Source organism: Rhinolophus ferrumequinum, chromosome 15 (assembly GCF_004115265.2).
Source record: "Rhinolophus ferrumequinum isolate MPI-CBG mRhiFer1 chromosome 15, mRhiFer1_v1.p, whole genome shotgun sequence".
Classification (NCBI taxonomy): domain Eukaryota; kingdom Metazoa; phylum Chordata; class Mammalia; order Chiroptera; family Rhinolophidae; genus Rhinolophus; species Rhinolophus ferrumequinum.
This window is the reverse complement of record NC_046298.1, coordinates 30,353,685-30,377,412: the sequence shown is the minus strand read 5'-3', so window position 1 is coordinate 30,377,412 and position 23,728 is coordinate 30,353,685. Positions and strand designations below refer to the sequence as shown.

Sequence of the window (23,728 nt, the reverse complement as noted above, 5' to 3'; positions counted from 1 at the left end):
TCTAGCCACAAGATGTCTCCGTCGGGCCCTACGAGAAGGTGTTTTGCATTTATTAAAATTTCTTAAAGTTTCTAAGATGTGAATTAAACCGTTGCCCTCTGTCTCCCACTCGCTGCTTTTTCTCCCATTCTATGTGAAGGCAGTTTTTTTTCTGGGATGTGCTTTCCCTGGTGTGTTTCCTGGGCTCGCCCAGCCCACTTTTCCCTCCACCATCGAATTCCCCATTAGCAGGTCTCTGCTGCCCTCTGCTGTCCATTGCCTATAACACCAAACCCACCCTCTGACGGGCAGAAACCTGAAAAAGCTTTGCAGTTTTTCCTTGTCCTGAAGGAGTTGGAGTCTCCAAAGAAACAGAACCAATGCGATACCTGAGGAAATTTACTTTAAAGAATTGGCTCATGCGATTGTGGAGGCTGGCGAGTCTGCAATCCACAGGGTGAGCTGGAAACTCAGGTAGGAGGTGACCCTGCAGTTTTGAAGCAAAATTTCTTCCTTTCTAGGAAACCTCAGTTTCCTCCGGTGACTGGGTGAGGCCCATCCCCATTGTCGAGGGTCACTTCCTTTACGTGAAGTCAACTGATTGTAGATGTGACCACTGCTACCAGATACCGTCACAGCCACCCAGGTTTGTGTTGGATGAAATGCTCGGTACTATAGCCCCGCTGAGTTGACACCGAAAACTGACCATTGCCGTCGGTGAACGGAAAAGATTACATTTTAAAGGGAAATTTCCTGTCTCAAATTATGTTTTTCTGCTGGTTTCCAACTCCCACTTAAAAAAAAAAAAAAAGAAACCACCACTCTTTGCTAAGAGAAGGAGCCTAGTATGGCTTCTGAGCGTGAAGGGTGGATGAGAAAACAGACGAACAGGGTTCCGAGCCGCCTGTCACCAGGCTGGCCCAGTAGAAGTGGCCCAGTATTATTGTTATTATAATGGGAATCTCCTGCTTGAGTAGTTAATGAAGTGGGAAAGAGGGAAGGAGAGGAGGAGGGAGAGCGTGCGCCAGAGAGACATCATAGTTTCAAGGCTAGGGGTCCCAGTAGAGCTGTTCTCCAATGTGCAGAAAGTGAAAAATGCGTGGCATCAGAACTACTCTTCGATCTCTGGCTCAATCAGGGATATAAAGCAGCGAGGTGAGGGGAAATGGAGCTGAGCAAGTTGGGGCCCTTCAGACACGCTAACATCCACTTTGAATTTTCAGGGCATGAGAAGGGTCCTGGCAGGCTGCCCAGTGGGCAGTGGGCATTGGCAGAGGCCTGCGGAGTGGTGAGGGGGAGGGGCCAGAGCCTCCACCCCCTGGGGGAGAAGGAAGAGAGGGCTCAGGAAGGTGTGATTGGCCTAAATGCTAGGGGCTGGGGGCAGGACTGAGAAAGGACATTGGGTTTGGTGACTGGAGATGGCTTGGTGCCCTCAAAGGCAGTGGCTGGAACAGCGAGTGGGAGGGGAGGGAACGGAGAGCGAGGAAAGGCCACTGGTTTGCAAAGTTCTTGTGAGAAAGGGAGTCAGAGGAAGAGGAATAAGGAAATTGTTTGGGGAGAATTTCTCCCTAAGGAGAGGATGTTTGTGTTGAAGCTGATGGGAGGAGCTTGTCGGGACAAAGAGACAGAGCAGAGATGCTTGTTGGACCAAGGACCTGAGAAGGTGCCAGGGGTGGGATCCAGAACCCCCGCAGCGGGGGGGGCGTCTCCTCGACACTCAAACTTCTTGACACAGAGGAGACTCAGCAAGGCTTGTGTGCGAGGGACTTAACCAACGGGATGATCAAGAGTGTAAGGCACAGTCCTTTCTCTCCAGGAGCTGGCCTTTCAGTCTGGAAGTTAGAACACCGCCCTTGAGGAAAGACGGGAGGAAGCCCACTGGAGTGTTCCTGGTAAGTGGGTGCAGGGGACGGGTGGGGTGCAGGGAGCTATGGCATTGGAGGAGAGCCGGAGAGGACAGGAGAGGACAGCGACTGAGGTGAAGTGAGAGGTCCCAGAGAAACTGCATGTCGGCCCACCCCTGCCGGGAGAGCATGAAACGTAGCAAGAGCGTCGTGGAGCTGTGGGCAGTCTGCTCTCCCTGCACCCAGCCTGAGTGCCCTGGGGCTGCCATAGCAAACTGCCACTGACTGGGTGACTTAGAACAACAGACTTATCCTCTCCGAGTTCTGGAGGCCAGAGTCCAAAACTGAGGTGTCAGCAGGGCCGCGCTCCCACTGAGAGCCCTAGGGGAGGATCCTTCCTGTCTCTTCCAGCTCCTGGTGCTCCGCTAATACTTGTGCTCCTTGGTTTGTGGCTGCATCCCTGCCGTTTCTGCCCCTGCTGTCACATGGCCAGCTTTCCTGTGTGTGTGTGTGTGTCTGTTTCTTCTATAAGTACTCCAGTCAATGGACCAGAGCTCATCCTACTCCAGTATCTAGTATGACTCAGCTCAGCTAAACTTATTTGCAAAGACCCCAAATCAGGTCACTTTTTGAGGTTCTGGGTAGATGTGCATTTGGGAGACACTATCCAATGCGGTGCAGCCCCCACGGGTGATAGGTCCGAGACTGTAAGAGGAGTTGACTGCGTGCAGGGACAGCTGTGCTGCACAGAGCAGGGGCACAGGACACGCCCCCCAACACATAGGAAGAGCCATGTAATGACCCATAGAGCTCAGGGGACTGGTCAGAACCACCATGTGGGAAGTCAGGGAATGTGGCAAGCCCAACACAAAGCTATCGCAGGAGGCAGAAGCTAAGTTATGTCGATACATTACTCAGTGCTCCTGCAGGGAGCACCAGACACAGAGAAGTGGGGAGGGGGCTGGCCACCAGCACAGGATGCGAGGCGCCTGGGACCAGCCACGGGGGAGCCATCACCACCCTGAGCCCACGTGCAAGGAATAGTAGGGCTGTCTGGCCCCTGCCCTGTCCTTTTGCCCTCATACCAGGGACTTCTCCAAGAACGAGGCAAGTAGATAGTGCCATGATCCCACTAATAGGGGAGAAGACTGACGGCCAGAGAGGTCAAGTGACCTGCCCAAGGTCACACAGCAGGGCTGGGGTCTGACATTTGAACCTGTGTTTAGCTGACTCTAAAGGCTTTGCTTTTATATATGCTTTTTAAAAAAAGGCTCTTCGTTATGAAAACCTCCAGACATTCGCAAAGTGAACAGACTTATACGATGAGTCCCACACAGCGACAGTTACCAGCATTCTGCTATTCTTGTCTCTCCTGTACCTCCCCCCTCTTTCCACACAATCTCTTATCATCGTTGTGGTTATTCATTTCTTATGTCTTTTCTTTAGGTAAAATGTAGGTACACAGAAATGCATATACTGTACTAAATTAGTACAATTTTATACATGCTATCATATTTTCTTTTTGTTACCTCTATTTTCTTACTTTTCTAACTAAACAGATAGTCTTTACAATATGGAAGGAAAAAACAATAAAATGATGATAAAAATGTTTAAGATGTTCCTTTGGGCATGTGCCCTGTCCCCTTCATCCAGCTCTAAGGCCTCGAGACATCCCCCCCCCCAAATTTACTCTGTACTTTTTCACACACCCCTCCTGAGAAACTGGGTCTCCTAGGACCCTACCCACTAGCCCACCAGGGAAAGGCCAGATGGCCTGCTAGCAGGAGGAGGGGCCTCCGCACACAGGACCCACAAACATACCGTGTTTCCCCGAAAGTAGACCTAGCTGGACAATCAGCTCTAATGCATCTTTCAGAGCAAAAATTAACATAAGACCCGGTCTTATATTATATAAGACCGGGTCCTATAGTAAAATAAGACCGGGTCTTATATTAATTTTTGCTCCAAAAGACGCATTAGAGTTGATGGTCAGCTAGGTCTTATTTTCGGGAAAACACGGTAGCTGGGCCCAGGACAAGCTGCCCTAAATCCAATCCCTGCCACCTCCTGGGGAACCACAACACTGCTCGGTTCCACAAAAACCTCCATCTTCAAGGGGTAAGGGGCTCTCTGGGCCCCCCCTGAGTCGATGCAAGTCTGGGCGAGGCCCTGCTAACCTGCTGGGAGAGGCTGGCCTGGGGAGGGGTTGCCAGGCAACCAGCCTGAAGCTCCTCCCAGGGCAGCTGTGGGTGGCCACGTTGCCCTGGAACCAGGTGGCAGCGTCCCTTGAGCCTGGCCCAGCAGCTGCTCCCAGCCCCGCCCTGCTTCCTTGGGGCCTGCAGGACCCCTGGGGCCCTGTCCTTATTTCTCAGGACCAGGACAGCTGGTGCCTCTGGTCACAATGAACACTGTTCTCTTCAGGTAAGTGGCCCCACGCTGGTGCTGGACCTGCTGGGAGGGAGAATGAGCGGGGTTTTCATGGCCTGACGTACCAACACAGATGGGGCAGCTGGGATTGCTTGGAGGGCTGGAGGGTGGGGTGATAAGGGTGGGCTCCCTCTCACACCACACCCCATGCAAGGTGGAGGGATCACAGAGGCTTCCAGAATCTGGCCTCTGTTTCTCCAGCACTATTGCCCACAGCTCTGGGTAGCCAATTCCCAGGGTCCGTCTCCACCTTCCCTTGCTGGAAAACCCCTCTTCATGCCCCAAAGTCCCACCAGGCATCACCCCTTCTGTGGGTTTGCCCTGACCCCTCTGCCTCCGGCCTCATTCTGTCACCGCTCTCTGGCAACTCGCTGGGCCCTCATCCCATTGTTTCTATGCCTGGTTCCTCTGAAGGTGGCAAATTCGAGGGTGTCTCTGCAGCCCCCTGGACCTCACTCACGTGGATTCTGGTTCACAAGTCTGGGCTGAGGGCCTGGGAAACTGCATGCTTAACTTGGGCCTCAGGTGATTCTGATGGAGGGGGGTCCAAGGACCCCACCTGGAGGAACTGATACTTCAGAGAGCTGTGTGATTTGGAGCAAGATACGTCACCTCTCTGGGCCTCAGTTTACTCATTTTGAAATGGTGATAGTAATAGAGCCTTACTTACGGGTAATGCATGTGGAATGTTCTGCAAACTGGGAAGTGGTGAATGAGTTAGGATTTGTTAGGAGGAGGACAAAGGGCCCTCCTCAGAGTTTCCAGCTTTAGGGACGTGACTGGAGGGCGGTGCTGGGGGACTTTGGTCAAACGGAGAAGCAGGGGCTGCGCTAGAGAGGGGCGGGGAGGGAGGTGAGTCCCAGAGGCTGTTTAGGGAAGACAAAATTCAGCAGGGCCTCCACTCAGTCCACACACGTTCGCTGAACACCTGCAATGGAGAGACCCCAGGCTGGCAGCACAAAAAAATGAGGCAGGAGGCTCCCATCCCACAACACTGAGGGTGACAGAAACCAAGCACAACAGGAAGTGATCAGGGACATGCAAGAAGAACAAACTAAAGCTTCAGGTTGGGGGCGGGCAGCAGGGGAGCTGGGGATAAATGGAGGGAGCATGGGATTTTTAGGCAGTAAGACTCCTCTGTATGACACCGTGATGGGGGACACAGGCCATCAGGCCTTTGTCAGAACCCCCAGAATGCACCGCGCCAAGAGTGAACGCTCGTGTAAAGTATGCATTTTAGTGAATAATAGTGTGTCATCACTATTGGCTCATCTTTTGTAACAAATGTCTCCGAGTCATGCAAGAGGTTACTGACAGGCCAAAGTGGGTATGCTGGGGGAGGCGGTACACGGGAAATCTCTGTACTTTCCACTCTTGTTTTTCGGTACACTTAAATCTGGTCCCCAGAAAGTTCATTAATGTAAAACAAAAAGGCTTCGGGGTTCAGAGAAGGGAGAGAAATTTGACAGCTTGGGGAAAAGTTAGAATTGGAGGAATTTCAGAGGGAAGAGGCCATGGCAGCTAGGGAATAAGGAATAACTCTGCCAGGGAGACAAAAGGTCCTCTAAAAGGTTGCAGGGAGGGAGAAGGCCCGGTTTGGAACCACACCCACCTTGGTATTCCCGCCTGGCCACGGGCCAGCTCTGTGACCCAGTGGGTCTCCTGCATCCAGTTTGATGGGCTGACACCTAACCTTGAGTGTTGTCGCAGGGACCAGATGTCTGGCGCGGCGCTTGCCACCTGTGAGAAAGGTGGTGGGTGGGTGAGCCCTGTGTCACTGCCCAGACGACCCCTCAGGCCCCTGCCTTCCCAGGGACAGCCAGGTGAGGGTGATGGAGAACACAGTGACCAATGCTGAGAAGTACTTCGGCCAGTTCTGCTCGCTACTGGCTGCCTACACCCGCAAGACGGCCCGGCTGCGCGACAAGGCCGACCAGCTGGTCAAGCAGCTCATTGACTTCGCCAACACCGAGAACCCCGAGATGCGGGTCACCCTGAGGAACTTTGCTGAGGACCTGGCCAAAGTGCAGGATTACCGGCAGGCCCAGGTGAGTGGGGTTGCCGAGGACCTGACCCCATTGCCAGGGTCGGGTCACAGGGTTGGAGCTGCCCTGTGGGAGCCACAATCCATACACATCTCCTCCCAAGGTGTCCCCAGAGGTTGGACACTTAACACTATTCTCTCCCTGGGTGTGGGTGTGGGGGCGGGGGAGGGAGGTCACACCTCCCTTTACAGGACTGGGAGCCAGGAGGCTTTGCAGAGTTGGACGAAGGGTGGACAAGGCAAGAAGACCCAAGAAGTCAGTTCTAAGGGCTGCTGCTGTGGGCTCCCTGAGTCCCAGGCAGGAGGCACATTCCCCAAGGCCCAGAAGGCCTGGAGACAGGACAGACATGCTGCGGGCTGAGGCTAAGGAGGCTGCAGCATGTTAGGAAATCGTTAAAAACAAAAATCTCCTGCCAGCCCAGAACACTCCTCTCTGTGATTGTCGAAAAGAACAAAACAGCTTTTCTACTGAAGGAGCATTAAACCAGACAGGCGATCCGATTAGTGACGGCAAGGATAGACAGAAACCTCATTCCCCATACAGCCAGGCCAAGAGAACCCCTCCCATGCACATTCTCCAGACAGGTGATAAACTTGTCGTCAGGTGAGGGGACAGCACCATTTGTCACATAAGACTTCCTAGTTCCCCTTGGTGATTGGGCGGCCACCTGTATTAACTAATCACTGTTATCCAAAGGAAAAGTAAAATTTCTCAACACTTCTATGACAAGCAGGTGGTTATAGCCTGGAGCCAGGCACCCGGGTGAATCTCCTTAGCCACTATCACCTTGATGTTTACCTTTCAAAGATATGACTGCCATTCCTGGGTTGTAAAACCAGCAAGCGGTTTCTTTAGCTTTTAAAAAGGTTTAGATCTGTCTCAAAGGGACAGAGAATGGAGTCACAATGGCAAGTTTTCTAAAAAAAATGCTTTAAGGCAAGGGATGGGAAGTTGCTTTCTCTTTTGGCACCTGGGAAAATTCATTGTTTTAGATTTGTGTTTACCTTTCGAGGGTCATAAGCCTTGGTGAAGGCGCAGGGGCTCGGTGGGGAGTGCAGCTCTCTGGGCTCAGCTGGTGAGCCAGATTTTCAGGGGAGGCCATCCTCAAAGCAGCAGCCTCACCTGGGAACTTAGAAATGCAGATTTTCAGGCCACACCCCGGACCTGCTGCTGAGTCACAACATCTGTGGTCCCACAATCAGGGTTTTCAGGAGCCCCTTGGGGGGCACCCCTAGGCCTGCTCTAGTGTGACACGTCCTGATTCCAAACAATGCCGGGAGCAGGGTAAGCACTTCCTCAACATTAGCTTTAATTGTGATTATTACTATTACTGATGTTGTTTATTAAAGTGCCTCGTATTAGGCTTCGCATGGAGGCAGTAGCTCAGCCCGTCCCCCTTGCCCCCTGCTGCGAATCCCAGGCTGTTCTGTGTCCTGAGCGGGTCTGTCTAGCCCCCCGGCAAGATCCTAAGGCATTTTAGAGAATGGAACTAGTGATGGGTCTCATGGAGCTGACATGATGCCCTGGATGGATACAGTCATTACACCCATTTCACAGGCGAGGAAACAAGCCTCATCAAGATGAAATGTATTTCACGAGCCCTTGGGAGGCAGAGCCCTGTGCTAGACCGGTACTCCCAACCCTGAAGGGTGAGGGAGGGTGAGGGTGCCCCCCACACACACACACGCAAGCTCCTACCATGCAGCTCTGTGTGTGTAGACGGCTCTCTATACATGCAGGCTGGAGGCCATGCAGTCACCAGGCATCTCCCTGGCCCTGCCTGCTCTGATTCTCCCCCAGGTCGAGAGGCTGGAGGCTAAGGTCGTCAACCCCCTGAAACTCTATGGGATGCAGATAAAGCAGACACGGGTGAGCAAGGGCACTGCAGAGCGTCTGGGTTTGGATGCACTGAATCCCTAGAAAACGGCCCTCCTTCCTTCTTCCTTTAGGCCGAGATCAAGAAATTCAAACATGTCCGGAATAATGAGATCAAACAATTGGAAAAGCTGGAGAAACTGAGGCAGAAGTCACCTTCCGATAGGCAAATGATTGTATCCTTCCCTGGAGTTGGGCCTGGGGCCTCTGGACCAGGGTGGCCATGGCGCCCTCTGGTGGAGGCTGCTGGTTAACCTGGCTCCTTAACAGCACTTTTCTCAGTCTCAGGTGAGGGCCACATGTCTGTCTGGGCAAGATAGAATTGCACACAGGTAACGAATGACCTCACAAAACGGCGAGGTGAGCTTTTCCTTGGGCAGGTGTGTGCTGGACCCTGAGCTCGGGATGGGAGAGTCGAGGGGGGTGTGTGGGGGGAGGCTGGGAGCCAGGAGCCCTGGGCTCTGTCTCACCACTGACACTATTCAGCAGGTCAGCAGTCACTCCCCTTCTCCAGTTACCTATTTAACACTCACTCCAGGTAGGCACTTCTAGAAGAGGAAATCCAGGCTAAGAATGGTAACTTCTCCAATGTCACATGGGTGAGTTAACAGGCCAAACCTGAAACTCAGCTGAGGCACCTGACTCTAAAAATCCAGGTTCTTCATGTGCCTGTCTGTGTAAAGTCGGGTCATATAGATGTTGATCGAAGGAACCAAGGAATTAATTACCTAAGAGTGTTCCACAGGCTGGAATTAATTATTGTCTAACGTGAAGCACCTGTTGTAATAAAAGTTCAGCTAGTGCCCACTGTTGAACTCTTACAACAATCCTCCAAAGCAGGTCTTATTACTGTCCCTTTTATAGGCCAGGAAATTGAGGCTCAGAGAGGTTAAGTGAGTTGCCCAAGGTCACACAGCTAGCAAGCAAGTCTGTCCAAGCAGCACCTGCCCCTTTAGCGGTGGTTCTACTTGGCCATTCCTTTGATGACCAAATTGGCAAGAAACACCCATGAGGCAGGAGAGCTGGCCCACAAGCAGGGCAGGAGACAGAATGATCCAGAATGGAACCACTGCTGATACTTTTTATCACCGGGGCAGGCAGAGACTAGTGTGCAGAGGGCCTCGGTGGATGCCAGCCACACCACCCACCAGCTAGAGGAGACGGTGGACGCCTTTCAGAGGCAGAAGCTGAAGGACCTGCAGGTAGGGGTGGTCGGTCCTTTGTTGGAGGTACTGGGGCCTGCCTCATGCATGTGTGTGTGCACATGTGTATGTATGCTGTGTGTGTGTGATCGTGTATGTGAGCTTGTGGCCACTCAGCTCCAGGACAGTTAATCCGGTCTAATCCTGGCTGCAGGGGTAAGAGGCCGGCTGCTCAGGGCAGCTGTCCTGCACAGCTGGCCTGCCCGGAAGCCAGCATTCAGCAGCCGGGCCTTCTCAATACCCAGGCCCAGCTCCCCACCAGGAGAACTTGGCAGAGTTTATCTCCCCGGGCCCCTTTCGTTTCCACACAAGGACCCACATGACTTGGCATGACTTCCTCCATGAAGCTCTAAGCACATGGGCGCTTCCCTCCTTCCCCTGGATGCTACCCCACCGCAACCCAGAACCCTGGGCTCAGAGCCTGGCCCCTGCTTATAAGAGGGCCTCAGAACATTGGGATCTTGAAGGACAAGCTGATCACAAAGGCCCCTCACCCACTTGACCCTTCTCTAGTCCATTTACCAAATTGCAGCCCCAAGGATCTCACAAAAGGCAGCTCCAATTTGTCACTCCTGGGTTCCACACAACCCCGTGGCCTCCCTTGTATAAGGATAAAGAATGAAATCCACCCCGAGGCTCCCAAAGCCCCAGCCCAACCCTCCAGCCTCATCATGGACATACCACTCCAGGCTCAAGTGCACCGAGCCCCTTGGTACCTCAGGGCCTTTGCACAGGCTATGCCCTGTACCATGAAGTCTCTGCCCTTACTCTGCCTTGAGATGTAACGCTCCTCATCCCTCAGGAAACTTGCCTGACCTCCAGAGTGGTCCAGCCCCATTGTTGATACAATGCTCTGCTCCCTCTGGGGGAAATTAGCCCAGTGGGATAGATTAATTGTATCTTTAATTCACTCATTAATCTAACAAACGTTGACTACACACCTATTATGTGCCAGTCACTATGTCTGAAGCGGAGGACACCGTAGCCAGCAAAGTGAGGCCCCTGTCCCCATAGAGGTAACACCCTGCCTTGCCACAGGCCCCTGGTGTGCCACGTGCCACTCATCAGGGAGTGGAGGGCATAGTGGAGAACTTGCTGTCCCATGCCTGCCTCCCACACCACATGGCCACAAGGCCGACGCCTGCATGTCATGTCCCCTGCTGGGTCTCGGGCACCAGGTCCAGGGCTTGGCACTTAGCGGTACACAGTAAATATTTGGGAAATGCACGAATAAATGAGCAAAGACACAAGTGAGTGAAACAGTGGTAATTAGTGCTCCAGCATCTACCCTGTTTCCCCGAAAATAAGACCTAGACGGACAATCAGCTCTAATGCGTCTTTTGGAACAAAAATTAATATAAGACCGGGTACTATATCATATTATATTAGACCCGGTATTTTATTTTATATCATATCATATCATATCATATCATATCATATCATATCATATCATAGACCCGGTCTTATGTTATAGTAAAATATTAATTATATTTTATATTAATTTTTGCTTATATTATATTAATATATTATATTATATTATAATATATTAATATTATAATATATTAATTTTTGCTCCAAAAGATGTATGAGAGCTGATTGTCCGGCTAGGTCTTATTTTCGGGGAAACACGGTATGTTGCAGGCAGGACCTAAAACCACCAGCTGACCTTTTTTAACCCCTGATGTTTGTGAGGCCTGAAAGCCCGGCTCCGCGGGGTGCGCTCAGAGCATACGAGATTCTCAGCCCCCCTCCACGGTGAGGGCCCAACAGAAGCAAGCGGTTTAAAGTGGGCATCCTTTCCACTTCTGGGGTTAACTTTGTAAGAGAAGCTTATCCAAACCACCCCCTAAAAAGCCTTCCAAATTTTAAGAGAGAAAATCCAGACCTTGAAATAATGATTACCACTACATTGGTTTTAGGTCACACTTCTAATAAAATGATTACATTTGCAAAATAGCTCTCCAGCTTATATAAAAGAATGTAAATAACGCTTTCATACAGGGGTTCACATACCTGAGTGCACATCAGAAGTCACCTGGAAGGCTCCTTAAAAATGCAGACGATGGGCCCACCTTGGATTCCCATTGGGTGGGTCTGGGTGGGCTGGAGACTTCGCATTTCTGATAAGCTCCCAGGGGGGCTAGTGCTGATGTGGGGAGCACGGACTGAGGGCTAACTGAATCTGTGTGAACTGGGGCCACCCTATCCCTAAAGTGCAGATAAATAAACTGGGGCTGCAGAGGATAAATCATTCCCCAGGCCTCATGCCAGTAACGGCAGGATGAGGCCTGGACCCCACCTCTTGATTCACAGCTACTATCACCAGCACTGCCTCCCAGGGGCAGGAGCGGAGGAGGCAGGAGGAGGGATTTCCGTGAGTCTTGGGCCCTTCTCCTCTTTCTTCTCCCAGGCTGCCTTGCAGACTTCCTCTGGCCCACCTCTCCCAGGTGCTTCCCATGTTACCTGAAGTGCCCTGTTTCCAAACTGCAGGCTCCTCCCCCAGCATCAAGCCTGTGTCCTGGTAGGATTCCACACACAGTGGGAGCTTGTGCCAGGTTCCCCCACACACACACATAGTAGGAGTCTCCTTTCAGGCCTGACACACAGTAGGAGTTTGTGCTAGGCCTGCACACAGTAGGCACCCCCACAGGGCTGAACATGCCATAGGAACTCTGTTTAAGAGCTTTCTGAGCCAAGACAAACCATCTGATCAAAAAGAGGCCAACATCTCTATCACTAATTACATTTTGACAAGCCAACTCGTCAGGCTGTGGCTTGTCAAAGCCTGGGGAAAGAGGGGGGGAAAGAGGGGTCACTGGGTCGAGCAATGTCAATCAGCAGCAACCCCTCCCTATCCTGGAGGACCCACTCAAAGCCCATGGGTGACAGAGGCTGATGGTCTGTAGCCATCAACCTTTGCAAACACCTGTCCTCAAAATGAGAGAAGCAAAGGCTGAGTGGATGAGCCCAGGTTGACAGAGCAGAGAAAAGGATGCCCCTCAAAAAGTCCTTGCTGAGAAACAAGGCCTCTACATTTCTGGAACAATCCCTGTGCAAGGCAGCTTTTGAATGGGGAGGCATTATCTGTTCAAACAAACACAAATTAAAAATAACATACTGACCAAGGACCTGTCCCCATAAGGACAACTAACATCCCTCACCCCCCAGTCTGTCTACATGTGGGGTGACCGTCCCCAGGACTCTCCTTCTGAGAGTGTTCCTTCTGTGTTTTGGGCTTCTCTCCCCATAGAAAATTTTTTCGGACTTTGTAACTATCGAGATGGTCTTCCACACGAAAGCAGTGGAGGTGTATTCCAGTGCCTTCCAGGCCCTGGACAACTATGACCTGGAGAGAGATGTAGAGGTAGGTGACACACGCCCTATGTTCTGTTTGGTGGCACTGTGGGGCTGAAATCAGTTTAGGTTCTGTCTCGATAGAAGCGGTTTCTGTTGGTAACATTTTGCAATTTTTATAATATCGAAGACTCATTTTGATGAACTATTTTAAACATCCGCCCCCGGGTCTCAAACCTAGAGCTGGGGAATTTCCAAACACGTTCTCTCGGGAATATCTATGTGTCTGTCATCACTTGGGTGTTTAAATCCAAACAAATGAGTCAACGACGACAAAAAGCCTCTCCAGACTGATGGTGCTCAGTATTGTTTGGATATAGACAAGGTGCTTGTTCCCCCACCTGAGCGGACGAAAATCCGGCAGGCACTGTCTGCCCGGGGTGTAAAACAGCAGTCACTCGTGATTTCCGTGTGTGGCTCTGAGGCTGATAGGACCAGCTCTAGGTCCTCATTTGCCTCGGTTTTCGGTCAGTAGCTGGGGCTGCAGTCCTTTCACAGGCTTCTTCCCTCATGTCTGGTAGGTGATGGCTGTCATCTGGGTGCAGGACAGGCCACGTGATTTGCAGAGCTCAGTGGAAAATGAAAATGTAGGCCCTCTGTTCAGCAATTATTAAGAATTTCAAGATGGTGACAGCAGGTTCCTTCTGAGCTTGGGGACCGGGGCGACCGCAGGAGCCACACACCCACAAAGCCCGTCCTGTCTGGTCCTCAGTGGGGTCTGCAGCCCAAAACCTACCTGTGGCCTCTCCACGTGGCACGGGCCTCCTCACAGCACCACCAACTGGTCCAAGATCGATCATCCAAGAGAGCCAGGCAGAAACTGTATCACCTGTTATGACTTAACCTTAGAAGAACCTTAGTGTCGTTGCTTCTGCCACATTCTATTCCTTACCAGTCGGTCACTACGGCCCCATTCAAGGGGAGGAGTGAATTCTAAGACTTTGTAGATAAACTTTAAAACCACCACATGAAGGCAAAGGCAGATCGAACGTGCTCTTGCGCCTTCACTCATCTCGGTGATATTCTTTTAGGGGTAAGAGTGACCTCTCATTTTCCCTGTGTGACTACGGGCATGTAACCTAGCCTCTCAGGGCCTCCGTCTATAAAACAGATGATAACACCCACTGACCGGGCTGTTGTGGATCACATAGAATAAGGAACAGGAGGCTCTCAGATAGGTCGGTGCAGGTGGGGACTCCAGCAGCGTCAGCTGCGCACTCGCCTTCTTTGCACCATCTTCCCTTCCCACCCCCTCTTTGTTTCCTGATTGGATCTAACCCCCGTGGGTCTCTCCTCGTCAGGATTTTAGAGCCAAGATGCGTGGAGTTTGTGGGCATTACAATGCTCAGCCACTCACGGATACCACCCCCTCAGCAGCGGTCCCATGGTCTCTCCCAGCCCAGGTGAGCACTAGGGGTGGGGCTGTCAAACCTGTGACAAACTGAAGTGACCTCGGGGAGGCCTTCTGAGAACATGGGTTGGAAACGAGTCGCTGAGAAAGAGGCGCTCCTGGAGGAGTGGGGAGGGCTGCTGGCGAGTCTGACCTGGACTCACCTGGAAGAGGAATGGATAAACCTCGGAACTCAGGGGTGCTGCCGCCACGTGTCCCGAGCGCCCCCTAGAGGCATCCTGAAGTATGTCCACTTGAGAAGAGGGCTCTGGAAGGCGCTCTTCCGCCTCCTAGCGCTTGTTCCCGTGGGTCAGAAGCCAGCATTTCTCAGACTTGAGGAAAGTAATACGGTGCATGTACTACTGTGACCTCACGAGCCCAGCGATCAGGCACATTTATAGTTATGCAGGGAAACCTCTGAGAATTCAGTCAAGTAGCTGAGACTCTAAGCACCCTCGGGACAATAGGGTAGGTTCCCTCACTCAGTGGGTGGGAGGCGAGGCAGGAGCTTGCCCCACAATGTGTGAAGGGGGTACGGGGTGTCTCTTAGCTTTCTGAATAATTCTCTCTAAAGGCAGTGGAGCAAGTACAGCCCCTAGCCAGGCTGCCTGGGTCCACACCCACTGCTCCAAACTGAGTGACATTGGGAAAGTTCCTTAACCTCTCTGTGCCTTAGATTCCTCCCCTGCAAAGGGAGTGGGGGTGGGGGGCTAATAACAGTACCGCCCTCATAGGGTTGGACAAATCTACACGAAGCACTTAGAAAATGCTCGATAACTTGTGGCCTCATTATCACTGATGTTGCTGTGATGATGATGATGGTGGTTTAGAGCGATCAGAGCATCATACGGAGCCGGAGGAGAGAAGCGGAAGCGAGTGAAGACCATCCTGCCGAGGAGGATCCCGTGGAGGACCTCAAGGGACTGGGCCGGGACACCATCAATAGGATGAGAACTCCCCAGGTGGAAAAATAGGGGCTGACCCTGAATGCTCAGGGGGCTCTACTGTGTACCCCCAGCAAGTCACATGTCCTCCGAGCCTCAGCTTCCTCACCTGACAACAGGGACAATATTACTCACCTCCCAGGTCGCTCTGGGGATCACTGTGCCTCGCACGGTGCCTGATGCATAATAGGTGCTCAATAAATGTGGGGTGCACCCCAAATTGACTTGGGCTGGCTCTCATTTCTCACCTATGACCTGGGGATTCGGGTGTTTAAACCCTGTGTGCATGTCAGCGTCCAAATTCCCTCCTTTTATAAGGACACAAGCCCCACCGAAGCAGGGATCCACCCTATCTAGTATGATCTCATTCTAACTAACTACATCTGCAGAGACTCTGTTTCCAAATAAGGCCACGTTCGGAGGCCCTGGGAGTGAGGACTTCAATGTATAAGTTTGGGGGGAGACATGGTTCACCCCATAACACGTGAACATGATATGCAGGGATGACCTTGGGACGAGCAACACATCATAGAAGTCCAGGGAGGTGGAGGGGTGAGGCAGGTGAAGGTAGGGGTGGGTACATGATTTTCTCATCAGTAACGTGGGGAACACAAAACCTTCCTCATGGGATCATTGCAGGATTAATGTCCTCACCACGGTGACTTTTATTACCCCAAATCCAGGTCCGTGGCACCTCCTCAGGGAAGCCCACCCTGATTCCACCCAGGAGAACACTCCAAAAATAATTAAAATATTCTGTATTTTCTATATAATAGATAACTTATAGAATAACATATTCATTGATTGTATTATATAGTACACATAGTCACATTTTAGACAATATATTTTCTCTTATACTTTATAACTATAAGCATATGTATGTGCGCACACACACACGTACTTTTTTTTAACCTCAGCTCTGTCCCAATCCCACTGCTAGTTTCTAAAGGAAAATAACGTTGTTTATTCATCTGGTGGTCCCGGAGCCTGATGGTGCCTGGCACATAGTAAGTGCTCATTAAATGTGCCCTCTGGCCCAGTGCACCCAGAGACCAAATGTTCCTAAGTACAGGGTTGGATAGTTGGCCAAGAGCCTTCTCCTGCACTATCTCCTTGCGGGGGTGGGGGGGAGGTCACTTGGAAAGTGGTGACAAAATTTCTACTCTTTTTTGGGGCCCCCAGGTGGGAGGTGGCATGGGCAGGGACAGAAGGAGCATGACTTTTGGGGTCTTTCTGAACTACTGTATTGCCCGTCTTCCTTCCTGTGCCTTTCTTGCTTTTCTCTCCTAGTTACTGAGAGCAAACTCACCTCACTTCTCCCTGAGCAATCTGTGGAGATATCTGAATATGGGAGAAGACAGCAGTCACTTCTCATGACATTAAAAAATGGCTTCATGAGTAAGACCCTGGTCCCACATATGGGAAGAGCTGAGATGTTTCTTTAAGAGGAGCAGAGCGTTTCTGGCGCTGTGGCAGGAGAGAGCCTGGTAGCACGCTGCAGACGGGTGCGTTCCACAGGAATTTAAGGGGGAAAAAGTCACTCAGAGTGTTCCAGAAGTATCAGTGCAGTTTTAAGCTTCAATAAGGTCAGAAGTAAAAAAGTTACAACTTGAAAAACAAACAAACAAACAAAAAAACCCCACCATTTGAAAGCTTGTTTAAATTTCTTTTATATTTAGTGTTGTGATTTTTGAATAATACATTTTAAATTTGTTCCTGTAAAATTTAAACAGAATACTTTGGTTCTTTTTTTTTTCTTTAATGGGTAGGACCCTTCCTATGGGTACACCTCCCGGGGTTTATACTCATCGGGAAAATGAGGGAATGGATTGGAGAGTAATAAGCATCATTCTGCCGTTTGCATATACTGCATTTGATTCTCACAGGAACCGTCAAGGATAAGTGATGATTTCCTTCCCATTTTACAAATGAAGAAACTGAGGCTCAATTATTTGGTGAAAGGCATACAGTCAGTTGTGCAGGAAGTAGAACGGGACCTGACCTACCACCCTGCCCCTGCTCTGCAGGGTTTTAGTGCCCATCAGAAGGGTCCTACCACTTCCGTGGCGTTGCCTCTGAATCCAGTCCTGGGCTACTGCTTGTGGGATTCTCTTAGCACCAGAGGAAACATCCAGATGTGATGTCCCAGAGCTGGGGACATCTGCCACCTGGTCCCACTCCTCCATGTTTGGTGAAGAGGGGGCAGGGGTCTTCAAGACTGGGTGGGAGAGCTGGGGACATGGAGGCCCCCGTCCCCACCGAGCACAGGGAGAGGTACTCCAGCCGATCTCAGACAGCGGGGAGGAAGGTAACCTGCCTGCACCTTTGTCTGAGCCTGTTGCCCTGGTACCGACCACTCTTGTCCCAGGCCCTTTGCAGCTCCTCAGCCTCACCGCTCAGATCTGTTTGGGCCAGAGCATGAGAATACAATGCAGCTACTGACCTCTGCTAATCAGAACAAGAGAAAGCCCAAACAGTTCATAAAATGCAGCCGTGGAACCAAGTTGGAAAGGACTGATGAAGGCGCCCTGTTTGCATCAGGTAGGAGCTGGAATCAGGGTCCATTCACAACATCCAAGCCCCCAAATGCACGGGGTGAACAGCTTGGGCTCAGAGGATAAGCAGGATCAGGATTCCAGCTGGAAAGCGGTCGAGGCATCTTAGAGGCCTAGACTGAGATCCAGTCCAGGAGGGGGGCCACTCCAATCACTACGATACCCCCAAATGCCCAAACTGACAATTCTGGGCTCCATAGCATTCAGAGGAACGCTGCCTTTCTTAGCATTTCCCATGAGACACACACACACATCTGGACAAGACCCAAACACTCACCCGAAGTGATAAAAACATTCACCCCAGAAAAAAAAGTTTTCTTCTGAAAAGCCACTGATGTCACTGAGAAGATTGCAAATTCTGTGACAAGTCCTCAGATATGTGAAAACAATAATTAAAGAGACTGAATTTTTTTTCTCTAAAGATAATTTATTTCAGTTTCCACCTTCTGACAATCTGAGGTGCGATATATATATAGACATATATATATATATTTTTTTTTTCTTCACAGGAAACAGCTTGATTTTAGCACTGTTCTGAGATCCTCAACCTTGAAACTTTCTCAACCTTAAAATACAGTTTGTACGACATCACCAGATGTGACACAAAATTGCATAACTGAGACACATAAAAGACCTGCACCACTGAACTCTACTTTGGGGCTACTAAAGGTGATGTCCACGTGTGGCAATGCGAAGTGTAGGTCTGAGACAAACTGGGGTGTAAGGGAAAACAGATTGTACCCCAATAGAAGCCACAGTTTACAACAAAGGCGGCTGACTGACCATGTTCTAACACATTTACATATTTTAAGGGGATCTACGTCTGTTGTTTGAATTTCCTAGTATTCAGACATTTGGCTTGTCTTTCTCAAGGCGTCCACAGGAAGCGATGGCCCCAGGCTGGCTCCTGACCTCGGGGGCAGGAGACCCTAAGCCTTGCTGTCTCCAGCACAGGAGCGATCGGCACCCCACCAGGGTCAGAGCCTCTGTGGAGACGGTGCCCGGTGAGCACTCCCCTTTCTCTTTCCAGAAGCACATCGTCCAGGGCCAAGGAGAGAATCGGCACAGTCCCATTCTAGGACTGACCCACACGTCAAAGGGGATTTACCGGTTAGTCCTTTCTAGTTAAAGTGCAAACACTGCGCAGGGAGCTCCAGGGGTGTGTGCCGGGTGGGGGTGGTGGGGCGCTCCGGTCTGGCTTTGCCTTGTCAAAGCCTGGAATCTGCAGGTTCAGACAGGATCTGGGTTCTCCCCCACGGCACAGATGTCCGGTGGGAGCTGTGTATGTGGAAATGACGGGAAAATAGGCAAACCTAGAACATTCTGACTCTCCTGGAAATGATGCGTATCCCTCTTTCCAATAGGAACGAAGGACAGGCACTGGGAGCTCTGCTCCACTTGAATCCCGGGGAGCCAGCTAGGGCTGGGGGTGCACTCCTCAGCTCTCCACTCACCCCCCTGCTCAGAGCTCAGACAGACTGGCCAACTTGGGGACACGGGCTAACACCAGGTTACTCATGGAACAAAGCAGGCTGGCTCCTGAGGTGTTCCTTCCACCCCTCCTAACGAGCAGGACACATGGGCTCAGGTTGGGCAAGGGAGACCCAGGGCCAGAATGAGCCCCCCGCCCCCCACACCCCCCCGAGAGCCTGCCTTGGTCTGAGCTTTGAGTGCATCTGCTAAATGTGAACCATCTGGAAATGATTCATCCATTTGTTCTCCGGAGAACCAACACATTCCCATTCCCGGCCACATGGCAACAAAGACGTACGTGCTGGGACATGTGGCTGTGTGGCTTGAGTAAAACCTGTTCCTGTCGGGGGTCTGAACATTGCACAGTAGTCCATTAGGGGCACTTCCAACCAATACAACTTCCCTTTACCGTGAAACTCGGCTGAAAGCTTTTCAAGTAAAACCCAGCCTTGAGAATCATAAAAAGGAATAAATGATTTACAGGAAAGCAGGGTGAGACGGCTGAGTCATAAGAGCAATGGTTAAGGAAAACGGAAAGGCAGGGTGGGGGCGGGAGGGGGCGAGAAGACCAACCCTCGGAGCTGAGGGTCTGTAGGGACCTCCACCCAGCAGCTTCGTCTACAGTTGAGGAAGATGAGAGAAGAGACGAGCCTGAGACCGCTGGGCGTGGCGGGAGGCGGCTCACGGCACCATCTCCAGCAGTCGGGGCTGGGCCTTGAGCCCTCCTACCTTCCCTCGCTTCCCGAGTTCTCATCATTTTGGGCAAAGGACTGAGCCCCCTACTGCACAGTTGTCTGAAGTTTCAGGTGACTGGTCACCAAGCTGACCTAACCACAGGTCTAGCTGGATGCTCCCTAATTAAAAAGCCAAAGGTTAGGGTGCTGTTACACGCAGGAAGACCAGGCTTGCAGCTTGCGGCCCTGGCTTCCAGTTCCAGACACCTGGGTTAGACGAAACCTCTTACAACCTCCTCTGTGGAGGGAACGCTGTACCTTTTACATCAGGAGGCTGGAATACCAGGGGCCCCGGCTGATAAATGAACCCACATACAATAGTCCCGGAAAAGCACACCTCAAGCTGTGCCTTCTTGCCACACCGTGAAGCCCACTGTCTCACTGAGTGTGGAGAGGTGAGAATAGGACCCAAAGGTGGTGCTTCTGATTCTCGCCCTGGCTTCTATCCTAGACCCACCACGGCTCGCTGGGTTAACCTGAACACTGCAGGCTTTCATTTGGGTACAAAATTCAGGAAGTGGACTCTTTCTAGTCCTCCTTTTGGTACTTTAAGAATGCCTCAGCCCACTTTTTTTGTTTTGGTCTTTTGGCAACAGGAAAATCAAAGTCTACTCCATTTCACGGTACAAATAACTTACACTATCAGAATCTGGCTCCCCTGCCTTTGGTTAAACGCGCACGCATTCGCACACACACAGCAGATGCTATCTGAATAGCAACGTGGCCCCTCTGGATCCATCGATATTGCTAACATTATAACAAAGGCTAAAAACACATCAGGCCGTGTCTCAGCCTCACCTCGTTTTCTGAGCGGGGAACTTTGTCCTTGAGAGTGAGCTGTCCTTTGGCTCACTCTGATTCACACAGCCCTGAGGGACCGACGACAGAACATCTGAAGTGACGCTGCTAATGGCAGGCCTTCAAAGCTCCCAGCTTGGGACACGCCACCTGCTGGTCCTGGAAAGTCCCTTCTTGGATATGCTCTGTGCTTCCTGCACTGAGTAAGGTTCCTGAGTCGATAGGAAGGGCTACCAGAGCTCTCTCTGACCAAAGCATCCTGTGTGTGCACTGGGTCACCAGCTCCCCATGCTGGCTGGTACCTCAGAGGGTGTGTCTTGTGTCTGCTCTGACCAGGCGGAGGGAAGAGAATGTCACAGGGAGGGGAGAGGGAGTATCAGTGAGGCCAGCTGCCAGCCCCCTGCCAGGAATGCTGTGCTTCTCCAGGTGACACGGGCCAGACACACTCCACGATGAAATGCTCAGCCCCAGGCAGCTGCCAACAGGAAACAGGCAGCCACCGAGCCCCCTGCACTGGTCACACCAAGGCGCCCGCTGACCCTGCCAGCGTCCCCGTGTGGGGCTGAGCATGGCAGGCAGTTCCTCTGGGTCACACGTACTCTACCCTGAGGAGCTGGACTTAGGAGCACAAGGAGTGAGGGGAAAAACCAAAGCAACCCTTGCTTCCACCTTCAACTGCTATCTCAAGAGGTTTATTAAAAAAAAAAAAAAAAAAGGTCTCCAGATCATGTGTGAGGTTAAAGTGCTTGAAAAAGCCCAAAGAAGTTGAAGCTGCATTTCCTTCCAAAGCCTGTGTGCTACCCCCCTGCCCACCAGCACCCCTGGAATCTACTTTTCTTCCTCTGGAAATCAGACTGAATCCAAACTTCTACACAAGAATCTTAGATATGCAAGGATAAATCTTTTGGGCATTTCGAAGTCTTAATGCATTTCCACCAACTACTGAGAAATGAACACTAAAGCCGACAAAAGCAAGCTAAAGGGAGGGGCTCTACAGTAGCCCCGTGAGGGCCTCGAACAAGCCGCTCGGTGTGGCCCCGATGTTAGGGGGGGGAAAGGAGCACAGCACATTGGGGTCACGGTTGAACATTTAAAGGGGGGACGCATTATCTGAAGGAGGCATTGGGGGGGCCACACGCTCATCAATGTGTATTCAGTAGAGACATGCACCGTCATGGGGCCCCAACAGTGGGGCTGGGGGCTCACGACACAGCCTGTGTGACCGGCCCTGGCGTGGCAAGCAAACTGGCAACAGGCCAGTGCTTTCTGTATAGTGACATCACCAGCGAGGCTGACGTCTCTTTCTCTCTCTCTCTCTCTCTCTCTCACACACACACACACACACACACACACACACACACACGCTGCCATCAGAAAACAAGCCAGGTTTCTGAAGCCCCGCTCCCCAGCTCTTTTGCCGGGCAACAGTTCACACCACACGCTCAGAACAGACCATGTTTCACGGCGCCTCTCTTATGATTACCCCGATGTGTATTCAATGGCTCAACCAATGCCAGCTCTTCTCTGGAACATTCTAGGGAGGCATGCATTCTAGCAGGGAACCCTTCTGAGCAGTGGCTGGGTAAGCGACGATCAGGTGTGTATTTGTTACGCTCAAGAAAAAACAGCAAGGTAACGTGATTGCAAGTCGGAGGAGGTAGTAGGGAAAACAGGATGGGCGAACGAAGGGAGAAAAGAGAGCCCCACAGGCCTATGTCAAGGTCAGGGCCCGAGAGTGATGGGCAGGAGGCCGAGGAAACCAGGCTGAAATATTCCCAGCAGAGGAGCCAGCATGCTGGATGCTTGGGGGTCAGACTTCAGTGCCCTCAAGCTGGTACCAAGCCAGGGAGGAGAGCCACGCTTCCCAGCCTCTGGAAGTGAGATGAGGAGGGTCTGTGCAGAGTCTGCAGGGAAGAGCTCAAAGGGCTGAGGCTGCAGAAGGTAAGGGCACCTTCCCGAAGCTGCCAGGGAGCGCAGGGCCCAGCACGCTCCGAAGTCACTCCGCCAAAGAGCCAAGTACAGCCGCCACCAGGAGCCGCCTGGGCCCAGCGTCTGTAACACCAACAGATTTTCCTGCCTTTTTTGAAATGAAGAGCAGCACTGTTTGCTTTTAGAAAGGGTGGCTGTCTTGCAGCTACTGAAGACACTTTTCTGTGCTGCTTTCTGGGACAGACAGCCTGATGCTCCTCGCAGGGAGTGAGTGGCAGGGCTTTTTCTGCTTCAGAACGAAGCTGTCAGCTGCCCAGGAACGGTTCAGACGCCTGACACAGACACCTCAGTGCTGGTGTGACTGATACAGTGATGTCTCCAGGGCACTTCACAGCCTGCATGTGGCCAGGCCTTCTGCCCACAGGAAGGCATGTCCTCTGCCCCAGTCTCTCTCCCTCCCTAAAATAGGAGGCGTCTCGCTCCTCCTCGAGGTTCCTGTGACTAGTGCCTGTCATATGGAGGGGGAGCCAGGAAAAGGCCAGCACCAGCTGTGGACCGACACTGAGAGGGGCCACTGCCCCCTCTGCCCCGTCCCACGCCTGAAACAAAGGGCCCACGTCATCACCCATGACTGCCCCGTGTCACTGGTGTGTACGCTCATCCATATTCCCACAGGCACCCCACCCTCTCCTGCAGGAGACTGCAGGCAGACCCTGCCCTGTGCCCACCCCAGCTGGGCCTCCTTCTTCCTCCTCCCTCAGTCCTATGTCACAGGCCTGACACTTGGGGGTATGGACAGTCACCTCGTTTTAGCCATGTAATCCCAGGAACACTTTGGCACGTGGATAGGGGAGCAGACACAGGCAGAGAGGAGGCGGGGAGAACGGGCATCGGAGTCTTTGAACTGCTAGTTCTGGGGCAGCGTGGAGAGGCTGTAGGTGCTGCCGATGTCATGGATGTCATGCAGGGTCGTCGGATGGGGTGACAGCCAGGCGCTGGCCCAGGAGAGGGCGTGACCCTCAGTCTTCCCAAGGGGTGCCTTGGGCGCCCTCCGGTGGCCTACTCAGTGGCCATCTGTTCGATGTGGTCGCTCAGCAGCTTATATTGCTCTGGAAGAGAGAACAACGTTATTTCGTGGAAGAAAGATGGTGGCACGGACAGGCATGTCCTGCTCTTCTC

General features: G+C 51.9%; 2 protein-coding genes across 8 annotated transcripts in view; one reads left to right on the top strand and one right to left on the bottom strand.

The window, feature by feature from the left end:
• Positions 1-4,068: 4,068 nt before the first annotated feature.
• CIBAR2 (CBY1 interacting BAR domain containing 2) lies at positions 4,069-21,335 on the top strand. Of its 4 annotated transcripts, none has more exons than XM_033127324.1 (9): positions 4,069-4,244; positions 6,064-6,298; positions 8,096-8,164; positions 8,245-8,346; positions 8,453-8,458; positions 9,268-9,372; positions 12,623-12,736; positions 14,028-14,129; positions 17,429-21,335. In XM_033127324.1, exons 1-9 carry the CDS (start codon positions 4,225-4,227, stop codon positions 17,480-17,482), a joined length of 807 nt encoding a protein of 268 aa, XP_032983215.1. In that variant the 5' UTR covers positions 4,069-4,224; the 3' UTR covers positions 17,483-21,335. The 4 variants fall into 4 exon arrangements, with proteins under 4 accessions (XP_032983215.1, XP_032983212.1, XP_032983213.1 ...); XM_033127321.1 differs by lacking the exon at positions 17,429-21,335 and adding an exon at positions 14,947-15,253; XM_033127322.1 differs by lacking the exon at positions 17,429-21,335 and adding an exon at positions 14,851-15,087.
• KIAA0513 (KIAA0513 ortholog) overlaps positions 18,051-23,728 on the bottom strand; it is a 54,946-nt gene continuing 49,268 nt past the window's right edge. For all 4 annotated transcript variants that reach the window (XM_033127316.1, XM_033127320.1, XM_033127317.1 and 1 more), the window contains one exon: positions 18,051-23,658. In XM_033127316.1, the coding sequence (XP_032983207.1) occupies positions 23,609-23,658 (50 nt within the window). In that variant the 3' untranslated portion in view covers positions 18,051-23,608. The remainder of the gene's footprint in view (positions 23,659-23,728) is intronic.

Coding starts and splice junctions, on each gene's coding strand:
- CIBAR2 (XM_033127321.1), top strand. CDS start 4,225: ATGAACACTGTTCTCTTCAG. Junction 4,245..6,063: donor ATGAACACTGTTCTCTTCAG/GTAAGTGGCCCC, acceptor CTGCCTTCCCAG/GGACAGCCAGGTGAGGGTGA. Junction 6,299..8,095: donor AGGATTACCGGCAGGCCCAG/GTGAGTGGGGTT, acceptor ATTCTCCCCCAG/GTCGAGAGGCTGGAGGCTAA.